The sequence below is a fragment of the Microtus ochrogaster genome, unplaced genomic scaffold (genome assembly GCF_000317375.1).
Source record: "Microtus ochrogaster isolate Prairie Vole_2 unplaced genomic scaffold, MicOch1.0 UNK38, whole genome shotgun sequence".
Lineage (NCBI taxonomy): Eukaryota > Metazoa > Chordata > Mammalia > Rodentia > Cricetidae > Microtus > Microtus ochrogaster.
Genome location: NW_004949136.1, coordinates 3,102,855 through 3,118,108, shown reverse-complemented (window position 1 = coordinate 3,118,108; position 15,254 = coordinate 3,102,855). Strand labels below are relative to the sequence as shown.

The following is a 15,254-nucleotide window of genomic DNA, read 5'->3' as shown; positions in this document are numbered from 1 at the left end:
AAAGAAAGAATCTTGACTACAATTTAAAATGGTGGATTATGAACTGCCGTTTAGTTCAAACCTGCTGCCTGAGGAGGGCGGGCCACTTGGGGACCTGCTTCCAGGATCCTGCAACATATTCCTGAGTAGTTGCTCCTGGGAATGGATACAGTCATCACTTGTAAATTAAGATTACACAGGTATAGTACTAGTCATGTCTTCACTAGTTAAGCAATCATCCAAAGAGAGGCTATTTCCACAACCAACTTCATGGAGGACACCGAGTATGGACTCTTACCTTTCCTATCAAGTGGGAGCAGAACCAGACATCTTTAGCTACTCCCAAAGGGATGCTTTTGGCCTCCCCAGAGCAGAGCTTTTGACAGAACATCCTATGAAGAAAGGCCAGACCCACAGGCAGGTCAAGTTCAACACAGGACAAGATTTGTGCTCTTTTCTGTGCCCAGCCACCCTGGAGAAAGGGAAAGTGTGCAGGAACTGCACAACAGCCAGTCCAGGGCACACAGCTCTGCCACCCTGCTTCACTAATTCTATGAAATGCCTGCATCTGTGGCTAAGAGGTACACAGACCCTCAGGACCTCTCACTACCTCTCAAGAACCTACCTTCAAAGAGGCAGGCGGATCTCTGTGAGTTCGAGACCTGCCTGGTCTACAAAGCTAGTTCTAGGACAGGCTCCAAAGCCACAGAGAAACCCTGTCTCAAAAAACAAAAACAACAAAAAAAACAACAAAAAAAAAACCTACCTTCAGGCTGAACTTCCTGGGCTGAGTCGGGCCCATGCTACTACTACCATGGATAAATCTTTAACAGACCCCTCAAACACAGGTTTCACCCATCCCGCTGCTCAGAAGCTAACTAAAGAGCCAGCACAATCAGTCCTCCTGTCTCCAGAAACATAACCAACCACATTCAAGACAAGCCTGACTCAGAACTTACGGCAATGTTCCCTAAGACAGGGATTGGGTGGAAACAAAGAACTCTGAGGGGCTCTCAACCTTGCTGCCTTCACCACTGTCCTAACCTAACACCCACAGGTCAGACACAGCCTCCACTCAGGCAGAAGGGCAGCTGCAGGACTCCCAGCCCGAGAGAAGCCGCAGAAAACAGGTATTGGAAATGCTGAGGCTGTATACTGAGTTCCTATCCTAAAACCAAACAGCCGCCATCAAGGCTAACGTACTTCAGGTGAATTAATGAAATCAGTTTGACCAACAGCTACACAGCTTGAACAGATCACCCTCCTCTCAAGAGTGCTTACTGAACACTAACAAATCTTTTAAGAGTTTAATATCAAGCCGGACAGTGGTGGCGCCCACCCTTAATCCCAGCACTAGGGAGGCAGAGACAGGCAGATCTCTGTGAGTTCGAGGTCAGCCTGGTCTACAAAAGCTATTCCAGGACAGCCAGGGCTGTTACAGAGAAATCCTGTCTAGAAAAACAAGTTTGGTATCAATGTAAGAGCCCATGACTTTAAGTGTATACCATTTATCTACCACCATCCTTTAAAATTACAACTTTTCTGCATATCTATGTGTGCATATGTGCATGCAGGCTGGAACACCACCTCGGCTGCTGTTGCCTGTTTGCTTCTTTACAGGATCTTGGCTACCACCAGCCAGAAACCAGGCTAGGCTGGCTAGACAGTAAGTCCTAAGGATCCACCAGCCTAAGTATTACAAGCATACCTCAGTCCGCTTTTATTATGTGGATCCCAGGGCTTGAACTCAAGTCCTCAAACATTGTACTGGTGGCTATCACTGCAGCTCCCCAAGTTCTGAGACAGCATCTTACTGTGTAGCCCACATGACCTCCAATGTCACATCTTGCCTCAACCTCCCAAATGCACCATCATACTCAACCACAAACACAAATGTAAAGTCTGTGGCTGCAGGTCTGTGCCAAGTGACCTCCTTCATGTACCTGCCTTCCCAGGCTGGGCCAGAGACTCTGTGACTACTTGTTCATCTCAAAATTATTTTACTTCCTTTTTGCTGTTTTTTAAGACAGGTTCTCTCTGAGTAGCCCCAGGTGTCTTGGAACTCGCTCTGTGTAACAGGCTGGCCTTGAGCTCAGAGAACCTCCCGCCAATGTTTCCCAAGTGCTGGGATTAAAGGCTTGTGCCACCACCACAACCTGAAATTACTTTACTTGTAACCTCCAGTTAAATTTGGTTTAAAATAAGGTACAAAGCACAATTTTTGTTTTGTTTCATTCTGTTTCTGAGACAGGCACTCTGTGCAGTAGATCAGGCTGGCCTCTGGCCTTTTGTGTGCTAGTATTAAAGGCAGGTGCTGCTAACACCACCACCCACCCTGCTTAACATGGTATGTACCTGCCTACACGTACTGGAGCATGGGTCACAGAATACATGCACATGTAAAGATCAGAGGACAACTTGTGTGAGCCAGTTCTTTCCTTCCGGGATGGATCTGGGGCATAGACACAGTTGTCGGGCGTGGCAGCAACTATCTTGTTAAGCTATCGGCTGGCCCCATGACTGAGTTTTAATAAATCTTCTAGCCCACTTGTTCTCAATCTTAATGCTGCAACTCTTTAATACAGGTTCCTCATGTTGTGGTGACCCCAATCACGAGATTATTTCATTAGGTATGCTTCTTCATAACTAATTTTGCTGGAGAGATGACTCAGAGGTCAAGAGCACTGGCTGCTCTTTCAGGGGTCCTGAGTTCAATCCCCAGCACCCACATGGTAGCTTACAACCATCTGTAATGAGATCCGGTCCTCTTTTCTGGTATACAGGCATACATGCAGGCAGAACACCGTATACATAATAAATAAATCTTTAAAATAAATTAACTATAATTATATTACTGTTATGAATCGTAATGTAAATAACTGATATGCAGGATATCTGATACGTAACCCACAAAGGGGTGATGACTCACAGGTGAGAACCACTGTTCTAGGGCTTAAGTGTCTACATCATCGAATTTACTAGGCTTCATCAAACTCAAAACTCATGAACAATAATCATCAGAAAAAGGTTGGGAACTTGCTGCCATGAGACAGCGCTCACTATTGTGTCCTGACATAAGGGAAATGGAGACTTTGGCACGGTTTCAGGCTTGTTAAATGAATGCCCAGATCCCTGACAATGACAGCGGCTTTCTCTAGACCCCAGGTTCGTGTGTTCAGTGCAGGTCTGATAGCAAGTTCAATGTCCCGCACGCAGCATCCTGTAAAGAATGCTGCTCAGGGACTAATGGCTGGAGGAAATTCGAACAGTACCACTGTGCAACAAAAGGGGGTTACTTGGTTAGAAAAGGAAAAAACTTCAGTAAATATTCATTCCAAGCAGTCAGGCTAAGAAAATGTCAGGTATCCTAGGTCATGGTCTGGGAGTTGAATGTCCCACAGGCAAAGATGGCAGAACAAAGGCCAAACCAGAGCCGCTATTAACAGCTTTCAAAAAATTGCAAGTGATGGCAAAACCAGTAGATCAAATGGAAAGCAGGGTTGCTTGGATACATTCTGTAGGCTACTGCATCAAAGTCTACCTCCTGGAATGAACCCTAAGATAGTTAACACCTGACGCAGGACAGCGAATGGAGAGGGGGCACCGAGTCTAGAGGCCTGAGGTAGCCAGGGTGCTGCCTAACTGGGCACTGATGACCCTTGAACAAGAGCAGAGAGAAATGCAATTACAGAGAAGCAATGATGGACTGAGATTTCTTTCAGGGGACAAGGCGGAATATAGGCACATAAAGGGACAGACTGTGGGGGCACCCATACCCTAGTAAGGCTGCATTGCATAGCTGCCCATAAAGAACCTACTGAGGTCCCTTGGAACCCACAGCACCACTATAAACACAGTTTTTCTTTCTTTTTTTCTTTTGGTGTGTGTGTGTGTGTGTGTGTGTGTGTGCTAATGATATTTTTCTTTCTTTAGGGTAATGGTAAGCCTATAAATAGCAAAACGTCAGGACAGGGTCCGGCTACCCGCACCCACCCCACCACATACACACTGAGTATCTCTGCAAATCGGTTACACCTCCACTCCTCAGTGTTGCACCAGGAGAAACTGTTCATTCTTAAGAGGTCAAGTGCTCAGCTCCATCTTGCATTTCCTGAGTGGAATACTGGCTGCTCAACCACACCTGTGCCCGTCTTGAAGAAGGCACTGAGAAGCGTGCTCTTCTAGACTCTCTGGATATGCCCTAAGGAACCCAGACAAGTCTTATTTCAAGGGACAACCTCAAGAAGGTGATGAACTCAGTGGCCAGCAGGAGCATCTCACTGCTGGTACAGTGAGGGGAGTGTCCACAGGAGAAAGGCCAGGCACTTTACATCCAGATATTTGAATGGCCGCAGCAACTACCCTGGCCAATCAGTTTTGATAAACCTCTGATTACTGAGAAGCAGGCAAATATCCTTCAGCCATAACACCACGTCAGACCTGCTGTAGAACATATGAGATACAATCAATAATTTAGTAAAATTGGATGAGTTATTTCTTTGGGAACTGGTACCTGGCTTGGGACATACTTGTGACAACACACACCATTTTTAAAAACTCTTCGCCAAAAAAAATAATTAATTAAGATAAAGCCAAGTGGTGGAGGTGGTGCATGCCTTTAGTCCTAAGTCTTGGGAGACAGAGGCAGGTGGATCTCTCTGAGTTCGAGGCCATCCTGATCTACAGATCAAATTCCAGGACAGGTTCCAAAGCTACAGAGAAACCCTGTCTCCAAAAACCAAAAACCAGGGGCTGGAGAGATGGCTCAGCGGTTAAGAGCATTGGCTGCTCTTCCAGAGGTCCTGAGTTCAATTCCCAGCAACCACATGGTGGCTCACAACCATCTGTAATGAGGTCTGGTGCCCTCTTCTGGTCTGCAGGCATACACACAGACAGAACATTGTATACATAATAATAATAAAAAAAAAAACAAAAACAAAAAACTCTTTTAAAAGTTCAGTGAGCAGGATCTGGAGAGATGGGTCAGAGGTTAAGAGCACTGGCTGCTCTTCCAGAAGTCCTGAGCTTAATCCCCAGCAGTGACATGGTGGCTCCCAACATTTAATGGAATCTGATGTACTCCACTGGCATTCAAGTGTACATGGAGTCAGAGCATCCAAATAAATAAATAAATAAATAAATATTTAAATATTTAAAATATTAGATAAGGAAAAAATACAGCTACCAACCACATGAAAATGAAGAGCAAACAAGTGAAAATCATTGCCAAGCTTCGTCTGCGAGACGGCACCATAGTCCACAGGAGGAAGCACTGCTCAGAACCCAGAACCGCTGTGTCTGTACAGCAGGGTGCACTCTGAGGAGGCAGAAGTTCCCATCCTAAACAAAAGAAACATTCGCTTCACCTGCAACTAGAGATTAGTAAAACCTCATCAAAATACATATATCCAGCAAACTCTCACTGGTTTAAGCTGACAAGGCAATGGTGTGGAGGGCTACAGAGGAAAGAAGGACACGCCCACAGGCTGGATTGACGGGACTGTGTCACAGCAACTTTCATATCATGAGGAAATATCTGAAAGAGCAACCTGGCAAAGAAACAGGGCTCCGAGTTAGAGATGTCACTCAATGCTGGGGGCAGGGGAATGCAGTAGAGAGTATAAGGTATAATCCCAACAGGCAGGTAAGGGAACTGTTGCCTTTCAGAGGACCTGAACTTGACTCTTGGCACCCACACAGTGGCTCACAACAGTTTATTAACACCAGTTCCGGAGATGTGATGCCGCCTTCTAACCTCCTCAGGCACCAAGCATACATGTTGTGCACAGACAAACAATCCACCAAAACACTCACATACATTAAAAAATTAATAAATAATTTCAAAGGAAAAAAAAACATAATTCCAGGACATGCTGCCTGTAACCTACTTCTAACAGCCCCTTCACCTCCAAATTTTGCCAGTATTATGAACTCAAAGGATCAATTAGGTCATAGTCCTCACAATCTCTGAACAGTCTTGGCTGTTGAGATGGCTCAGTGGGTAAAGAACTTCATATACAAGCCCAACAACCCACAGAGACGTGAGGAGAGACATGGCTTCCATAGTGGTCCTCTAACGTCTACATGCATGTCGTAGCATACGTGCACCATGCTCATACATCAAAAATAATAAAATTATAAATTAAAAAGAAACACTCTCAGACATACCCAGAGCTGTTTTTACTAATCTCCTAGATGTGGCTCATCCAATCAATCTGACGAGATTAACCATACAGCCAAGTCTGATCATTTTCTATCTCAGAAACCATTTTTTTTCTTCTACCCCAAGACCAAAACTAAGGATGAACATTCAATAAATGGATATATAAATATAATCTAAACTCAGAAGGTATCGCAACATCCCAAAGATAAACCCAAGTAGCAAGGCAGCGGAGTCATAGCTCCACACACGTACGACTCAGGAAAGTTAAAAGCTGAGCAGTGGTGGAACCCAGTGCTGGGAGGCAGAGGCAGGGGATCTCTGTGAGTTTGAGGCCAGCCTGGTCTACAGACAGCCAGGGCCACAAAAAGAACCCATATCAATAAGATAAAATAAAAATAAAATAAAATAAAATAAAATGGAGGGGAAAACAGGAAAGTTAAAAACCACCCTTGTGTAGTGTAATGAACAGCCCATCAGGCAGTGGGTGACAGGAGCAGGGAGTGTTAACCACTGATCTTTTGCTCTGACAGACCTCCTTGTCATTCATTGGTAAGGCTGACAATTCCTCATTAACAAAATCAATTTGCATCACCACCAAAGGTGTTACAGGTTTGCCTACTACTGACAACCAAAACTAATGGACTCCTCATCATAAACAAACTCACTCCTAAATGACGATTTCAGACAGTCTTGTCTTGCTAGCCTTAAATTCAAGCTCAGCCTCCCAAGTACTGAGAAACAGGTGTACAATATCAATTCCACCTTTTTCTCTCATTTTTGGAGGGGGAATGGTCTGTTACTCGGGCAGATCCTGCACTGGTAGGCTCCTCCTAGTGATCCTCCTGCCTCAGTCTACAGAGAAGCTTAGATAGTAGTAATAACCACCGTATCTGGTTTTAAAGATATTTTTCATTTGTCTCTAGAGATCAGGTGAACTTAGAAGAATTCCTATCACTCATCTAGGCATGTGCATGTGTTTCCTAACCGTCGGGAATTCTCAAAAAGGCAAATCGTAAAACCAGGTTGCAGCCTACACAACTTTATCAAACTGAGGGGAGCAGTTGGTTTAGTCTCAGGTCGCCCCACTCCCTCAGCAATAATAACCCTCGGTGTGGCCCACGGAGACAATGTGAAGCAAGTTTCAACCCTTCAGGTTCACAATCCCTGACTTAGGACAAGTCAGCTTTTCGATGGCTTGAGAATGGTAAATGTTCAGAAGAAACTGTACTCCTGGGCTGGTGAGGTGAGACAGTGTAACACTCCTAACACCAGGATCAACACCAGCTGAGCTCAACTTCCACTCACAACAGCAAACAACGCACACCGCTGAAGTTACCAAGTGTAGATTAGGTAAGCGCACTTTTTTTTTTGGATTGTTGTTTTTTGGAGACAGGGTTTCTCTGTGTAGCCCTGATTGCCCTGATGAACTTGCTTTATAGACCAAGCTAGCCTTGAACTCAGAGATCTGTGTGCCTCTGCCTCGGAGTTATGGGATTAAAGGTGTGAGCTATCACCACCATTTGGTAAATGCACTTGTGACTTAACACATTTTATCCTTCAATGGTCTCATCAGCTATAAAAAAAGAAAAAAATGAAATGTTTGCCCTGACAGTGCTGAAGCAGGCATGGGCAGCGCATGTGACGGTTCTGCTGGATTTGTTCATACTGGGTTTCATGGTCTAAGTTGATGAGGACGACTGACCAGATCTCATAACAGATGTTTGTGAGCTGGGCGGTGGTGGCACATGGTTTCAATCCCAGCACTCGGGAGGCAGAGGCAGGCAGATCTCTGTGAGTTTGAGGCCAGCCTGGTCTACAAGAGTTAGTTCCAGGACAGGCTCCAAAGCTACAGAGAAACCCTGTCTCTAAAAAACAAACAAACAAACAAACCCAAAAAAACAGATGTTTGTGAGCCACCATGTGGTTGCTGGTAACTAAACTCAGGACCTTTGGAAGAAGAGCCACTGCTCTTAAGGGCTTAGCCATCTCTCCAGCCCCTAAGAAGTATGTCTAAGGCCAGGTGTGGTGGCACAAGTCTTTAACCCCAGCATTTCAGAGGTAGAAGCAAGTATATTCTAAGTATATTCTGTGAGTTCAAGGTCAGCCTGGTCTACAAAATGACTTCCAAACCAGTCAAAGCTACATGAGCAATGAGACCACCCCTTCCTCACACACATACTGCCTACAATCTGTCAGATCTACAGAATCAAGGTCTGTTACGCGTCGTGTCTCCTCATTTGTGTCTCCTCATTTGTCTATTGATCGAGGGTTTAAACTCACGATGCGGCTGAGCGTGACCTTCAACTCTATGTCCATTACCTAGGAGCCAGGCTACTTTCAAATGGCCACTGTTGTGCTCAGCTTGTTTTACTAGAATTGTGTGAGGTAGAACACACAACTGCATGAGGAGAAACAGGTTCTGGCCACAAAGAGTAGAAATATGGCAGACGTGGTCTCTAGGCCACCAAGTTCTAATCAAGTATCTTTTCCCTGCCAACTCACAAAATCCTCTACCAACTGAAAATAAGCTGAGTGTTTCTGAGTTACATGATAAAATATTCTTCTAACTTTGCACTATGAAACTATGGGTTTTATGCAAGATCAGGAAGGGGCACTTACTACTGACTAAGGAATGCTATCCGGGTTACCTTTCAAAGAAGGGTATCACTCCTTCCCCAATCCCCACACAGTGATCCTTCCTTCCTCTACCCTCTCCTCCACAAATCCCAACTATGCCCTTATCCGACCTGGCTTGATGCCAACGTACAGACAGTTCCCTGGGACACATCTCTTTTGGCCAGGGATAGTACTGAGAACAGCACAGCAAAGCTCTGGGTACATTCTGGCCACACCTAGACCAATATACTACCCACATGAACTAACAAGCTTCCTGAGGACTGACCGAGGGGTAAATAACCTGCCTAGAAGGTACTCAAGAAGCAAATACTGATGACATCGCCAAACTACCAAAGTAGTCGCAAGCTCTTCTGCCTGCCACCCTGTCCCCAACACATTCTCCCCTCTGGATAGTCTGTACATTTCAAGAGGCAGCCACTGACCCTTATACCTGCCCTGTGTATAAAGATCCTGCTCCCTGATGCTGGTCTTCACTCCTTTTAGAACTCCATAAATAGTTGAAGCCTAAACTGCATTATCGTTTTCTCTTGGTTTTTTGAGACAGGGTTTGTGTAAATGCCCCAGTTGCTTTTGAACTAGCTGTGTAGACCAGACTGGCCTCAAACTCGGAGATCTGCCTGCCTCTGCCTCCCAAGTCTAGGACTAAAGGCGTGAACTATAACCGCCCAGCTAAACTTCATTCTTGTAAAACATACTAAGAGCCACCCTATCCAGGAACAGGGAAGTCAACTGACATCAATATTAAAATTTAATTTATAATAAAGGAGTATGGATATGTGCATTACTGTATGTCTATTTCTCTCACAAAATAAATATAAGAGCATCAAAAATAAATAGTACTAACTGAAGAAATTTCAAAAGTAGGTAAGAGCTGGACATGATAAATGCATGCCTTTAATCCAGAGGCCATCCTGTTCTACACAGTAAGTTCCAGGACAGGCACAGCTACATAATACAGACCCTACTTTAAAACAACCAAAAAAAACAAAAAAACAAAAAAAAAAACAAACTCAAAGCAGCCAAGGCTTCACAATAAGATTCATGGTACACAGGCATTTAACATAAAAAATAAAATCTCAACTTTTCTCTAGGGCTAAGAAAATACCCAGCCCCCAAATGAGACCCTCTGGGATTTTTATGGTAATACTTACCATGACTCTAACGGAAAGGAGAAGAACACCAAGCTCGCCCAAGAGGCTTCAGGAAGAAGCTGTGCAGACACCCCCCACTTATGAGCTCTTTGGACAAGGACGAGCAGAACACAGCCTGCTCTAACCAGCTCTCAGTCCTCCAAGTTCAGTTCCTGGGTTTCTGAGTAGGGTGAAAAGTACCAGATGTGCTCTGGGATCCCAGGGTGAGATCCCAGGATCACGTTGGTAAAGGCCCAATCCACAGTCCCAAACACTCCCAACCGCACTGAGTGCGGCTAACAGGAAATGCCTGTGTCACCACTGGCCACCTTTCAACTGCGGCCTGCAGCTGAGGAAGGACTGGGAAGCAGGGCGGGGACTGCAAAGATGTAGGGATCACAAGGCTTTATATTTCACTAGAAGGCATCTGAGACCCTTTAAGCTACCCAATTCATCTCTGCACCTACAAAAACATCTTTAGTTTATTATATTCTTCTGAGAAAGTTTTAAGACCATCCCATCTCAGCCTCCTGAGACCGGTGTCCTAATACCCGGACCATGCTTTCTTGTGAGGTTGTCTCCCAGTTACCCAGGTTGGCCTTGAACTCTGGGGTCAAGCAATCCTCTTGCTTCAGCTTCCAGAGTAGCCAGGACTCCTCACTAGCTTAAATCTTAGTTTATATTAAAATTTGCAACTATGTATGAATATAAGAAAATGGAGACAAAGTGCTGTCTGGAGTTACATAGTCTGCAGCCTCAAGGAGGGAAGGTGAGGCAGGAGGAGCAATGTATTTATGGTCTACCTTGGCTAGAGTTTGTTCAAACCCAGCTTAGAAATCACAGGAAACCCTGACTGAAACTTCACAAGTGAAAAGATAGATGAGGAAAAAAATAAAAAAAGGCAGGATGCAGAGGCCCACACATTTAATCCAGCACCCAGGAGTTTACAGGCAAGACAGAGGCAAAGGCAGGTAGATCTCTAGGTTCGAGGCCAACCTGGTCTATACAGATTATTACAGACCAGCCAGGAATACACAGCAAAAACATGTCTTATAAAAAGTTTTAGATCTAAAAAAAAAAGTTTTAGATCTAGGGATAGCTCAGTGGTGCAGTACTAGCCTAGGCTAGCGTGTACAAGGCTGTCAGTCTGATCCCCAAAACCAAAAGGGAAAAAAAGTTGTTTGGTGCACACACCCACTGCTCAGACTATGTGGACCCCACTACGAGCACCTGGAATTCTTACTGAGAACTGACTAGGGTCAATCTCAGGGTTCAACTCTGGGCACTTAGAATTCCTATTGAGAAGTGACTAGGGTCACCCTCAGGGTCCTAACACATGCTAAACATATGAACGTGGGAATGTACAAGAGACTATGGGGGTTATCGTAAAACTCAAACACCTGGAGCACTGATGGACTTAACCATTGCAAAGCACGGTATGGAAAAGCTATTTTAAAGTAACTTTTTCTTTCCTCATGAGTCTACAGTATAGGGTTCGGACTGTTGTGACTCTTTCTGAAGTAAAGTTCTCCCAGAAGGCTTTATTTTTCCATGCTTTGTTAGGTAAACACAGTATATTTTGTTTTCATTTTGAGATAGGGTCTTGTGCTATAGCCCAAGCTAGCCTCAAACTATCTAGCCCAGGCTGGTCTCAAAACTTGCTGGGCAGTGGTGGCGCACGCCTTTAATCCCAGCACTCGGGAGGCAGAGGCAGGCGGATCTCTGTGAGTTCGAGACCAGCCTGGTCTACAAGAGCTAGTTCCAGGACAGGCTCCAAAACCACAGAGAAACCCTGTCTCAAAAAACCAACAAAACAAAACAAAACAAAACAAAACAAACAAACAAAAAAAAACTTGCAGCAATCTTCCTGCCTCAACTTCCCAAAGGTTGAGATCACAGACATGTTGGAGAGCAGACACTTCTGCAGAAGCGCAGCTGGGCAGCCCGCAGTGTGAGGAAAGCACTAGCACTCTCAAGTTTCTGCTCCACTGCCTCTGGTCGACCACATCAAGGTGTGCCTCCAGCCAGTGCTTCTCCACCTTCCTGATGCTGGGACCCTTTAATATAGTTCCTCATGTTGTGCTGACACCAACCACAACTGTTGTTGTTGCTACTTCCTAACTGTAATTTTGCTACTGTTATGAATCATAATATGTTTTCTGATGGTCTTAGGTGACCCTGTGAAAGGGTCATGACCCAAAGGTTGAGAATCACTATTCTTGACTCTCCAGTAGGCAAAAGGAAAGCAACTGAGTACTTCACTGGGCTGGCACTGCACGTCTTTAATCCCAGGGCTCAGGAGGCAGTGGTAGGAGTAGCTCTGTGAGTTCAAGGTCAGCCTGGTCTACAGAGTGAGTTCCAAGGTAGGCAGGGTTACATAGTTAGACCCTGTCTCAAATTTACAGTAAAAAAAAAGAAAGAAAAAAGAAAAGAACAAAACCAAAGCTGACTTCTCATAAAGAAGAAAGGATTGATGTGGGCACCATAGGCACATAAGCCAGAACACATCTGCCGATCCTGCTTCACCTCAACACACCCTGCAGGGTGGGGGGTCAGAGTGACTTCCAGTCACAAACCACACCCACCAGAAGACCACCCTGCTTCGCTAAGGGTCAGCCACGGGATACAGTTCTTTGTCTTTCCTGAGGAGATCATTGTACATCTGGTCATATGTGGTTTTGAAGTCATAAACATTGGGCTTGTCAGGTGCTGGTCCTGGGAGCTTCACATGAGTTCCTGTTCCAAAGGACCGGACACTGAAACCCCGCTTGCTGGAAGACACAAAGAAGAAAAAACATCACAGTTGGATTAAAACATAAAGTTCTCATACCAAGGGACACAAAACAGAAAAAAAGAACAACCATTTCTTTCTCTTAAATAAGGAAGGCTTTACAAATATGCGTGTCCCCCTTTCGCGGGCGCCATGCTGACCTCTGTATCATTCCAATTTCAGTGTATGTGCTGCTACACAATCTATTTTTCTTTTAACAAATTTATTACATTACTTATTTGTGTGTGTGCATGCACCCATACACGGCATGGTATACGTGTGTAGGTCAGAGAAAATCTTGTTAGAGCTGGCTCTCTACTCCCACCACGTGGACCCTGGAGACTGACTCAGGTCATCGGGGTTTGGTACCCAGTGCCTTTACCAGCTGACCCTCCCATCAACCCTGTTGTAGGTGGTGAAATGTCACTTGCTGTAGACACTTGAGAACCTAACTTCAGTGCCTGGATTAACGTGGTGAAAGCAGAGATCAATTCTTCTAAATTGTCCTTTGACTTCCACATCTACACTGCGCATGCTACCATACACAGAAAATAAGATTCAAAGATATTAAAACACAAAACAATAAAAAGTAAAATTTAAAGTACTTAAGAACATGATTTTAGATATTTGCTTCTTGGTGCACATGTACCTAGGTTCTCATGGGTGTGCACACTTACACATGTGAAAACCACAACATTATGCTCCTTAGTTTTCCTTCACCTTTGGGGGGTGGAGGGAGCAGGGGTGTGAGGTTGTCTCTCACTGAACCTGAAATTCAGCTCCTCTAGACTGGCTGCCCAAAGAGCTGCAGGGATCCACCTCTCTCCTTCCCGCACACTCAGCCCCTAGTGCTGGGTTTCGCATATAAACATCTGACTTCTATGTGGGTGCTGGAAATCTGAACTCAGGCCCTCAGAATTGCACAAGCCATCTCCCCAGCCTGTTCTTATTTATTTATTATTTAAGACTTGGGTCTCTTCATGTAGATCAGATTGCCCTTAAACTGAAGAGCCTGCCTCTGCCTCTCGAGTGCTGGGATTAAAGACGTGCTTCTGCCTTCCAAATGTTGGGATTAAAGGTTTGTGCCACAAAGCCTGGCTGACCTGGTTTCTTTTAAAACTTAACAAAGGTGTAATTTTATTTTTTTTTTTTTTTTACGAGACAAGGTTTCTCTGTGTAGCCCAGGTTGTTCTGGAACTAGCTCTTGTAGATCAGGCTGGCAGCAAAAGTGTAATTCTTTAAAATAAAAAAAAAAAATTAAAGGGGTGGATTCCCTAGAATTGGAGTGGCAGATGGTTGCACACCACTATATGGATGTTGGAAACTGACCTCAGGTTCTCTGCAAAATCAATAAATGCTCCGAACCACTGAGCCATCTCTCCAATTCCCCAAATGCAATTCGAATGCTGGGACCGTATCCCACTATGCAGCCTTAAAACTACTGTGTGGATCAGGATGAACTTGAACTCACAGAAATCCAACAGCCTCTAACTCCCTAGTGCTGAAATTATAGGTTTGTATCACCACGCCTAGCTAGTTGTGATTTTTAACAAGCATCACCATGTAAAGCTTTTTTGTATTTTTGTTGTTGTTTTGAGCCAGGATCTCACTGTGTAGCTCAAGCCAACATGTAATTCAGAACGAACATCTGGCTGGTCTAGAAGTTACACCACCATACACAATTCTCTTGTTTTTTCTTGTTGTTCATTTGTTTAACTGTAACTCTGGACATTTGGAATTATTTTAAACATCTCATTGTCAAACTGGGTAAGAACGCTGCTCGCCATCTGGTGTGCAGAGAACCATGCTTACTATAGATTCATCCACCACAAAGTAACGTTACTAAAAATTCCACAGAAGGGACAATAACTTGGACATAACATCACTGGGAAAGAAATGACCCTTACACGTCAAATATTCTATTTCATGTACAAGAGAAAAACAAAACTTTTTTTTTAACTCTTTTGGCTTCGGTAGGGGGGCACCACCTAGCTCCCAAGTAAAATCACACACGGAGGCTTATTCTTAGTTAGAAATGCCAGGCCTTAGCTTGGCTTGTTTCTTGCCAGTTTTTCTTAAATTATCCCGACTACCTTTTTCCTTCTCTTCTGTACATTGTACTTTCGCTTTTACTCCACGGGTGGCTGGGTGGCCGGCAGGCCCTTAAAATCCTCCTCCCCTTGTTCTCTCCTGGCTCCTTCCCTCTCCAGATTTCTCCCATTTATACCTCTGCCTGCCGGTCCTGCCTATTCTTTTTACTGCCTTGTTATTGGTCGCTCAGCTGTGTATTAGAATATCAGGTGTTTTAGACAGGTAAAGAATCACAGCTTCACAGAGTTAAGCAAATACAGGATAAACAAAAGAAACACACGTTAACATCATTAAACAAATGCTCCACAGCATAAACAAACAATTTTCCACAACAGCACACAGGTACCACTTTTCAACTTAGTCCATTTAAGGGAGTGAAAGGTGACAGAGGCAGTGAGGAGAACCCATTACACCACCAGTTAAGGCAGGAGGATCATAAATTTGAGGTTGTACCTAACTATAATACATGTTTTTTTTTTTTTTT

The 15,254-nt window shown here is 44.4% G+C and overlaps 1 protein-coding gene and 1 pseudogene across 1 annotated transcript in view; both read right to left on the bottom strand.

Annotated features, from left to right (window-relative positions):
* Ssu72 (SSU72 homolog, RNA polymerase II CTD phosphatase) overlaps positions 1 to 15,254 on the bottom strand; it is a 32,170-nt gene that overhangs the window by 5,577 nt on the left and 11,339 nt on the right. The window contains exon 2 of the mRNA XM_005368681.3: positions 12,537 to 12,680. Coding sequence (XP_005368738.1) covers positions 12,537 to 12,680 — 144 coding nt within the window. The remainder of the gene's footprint in view (positions 1 to 12,536; positions 12,681 to 15,254) is intronic.
* LOC113458514 lies at positions 12,783 to 12,879 on the bottom strand (annotated as a pseudogene).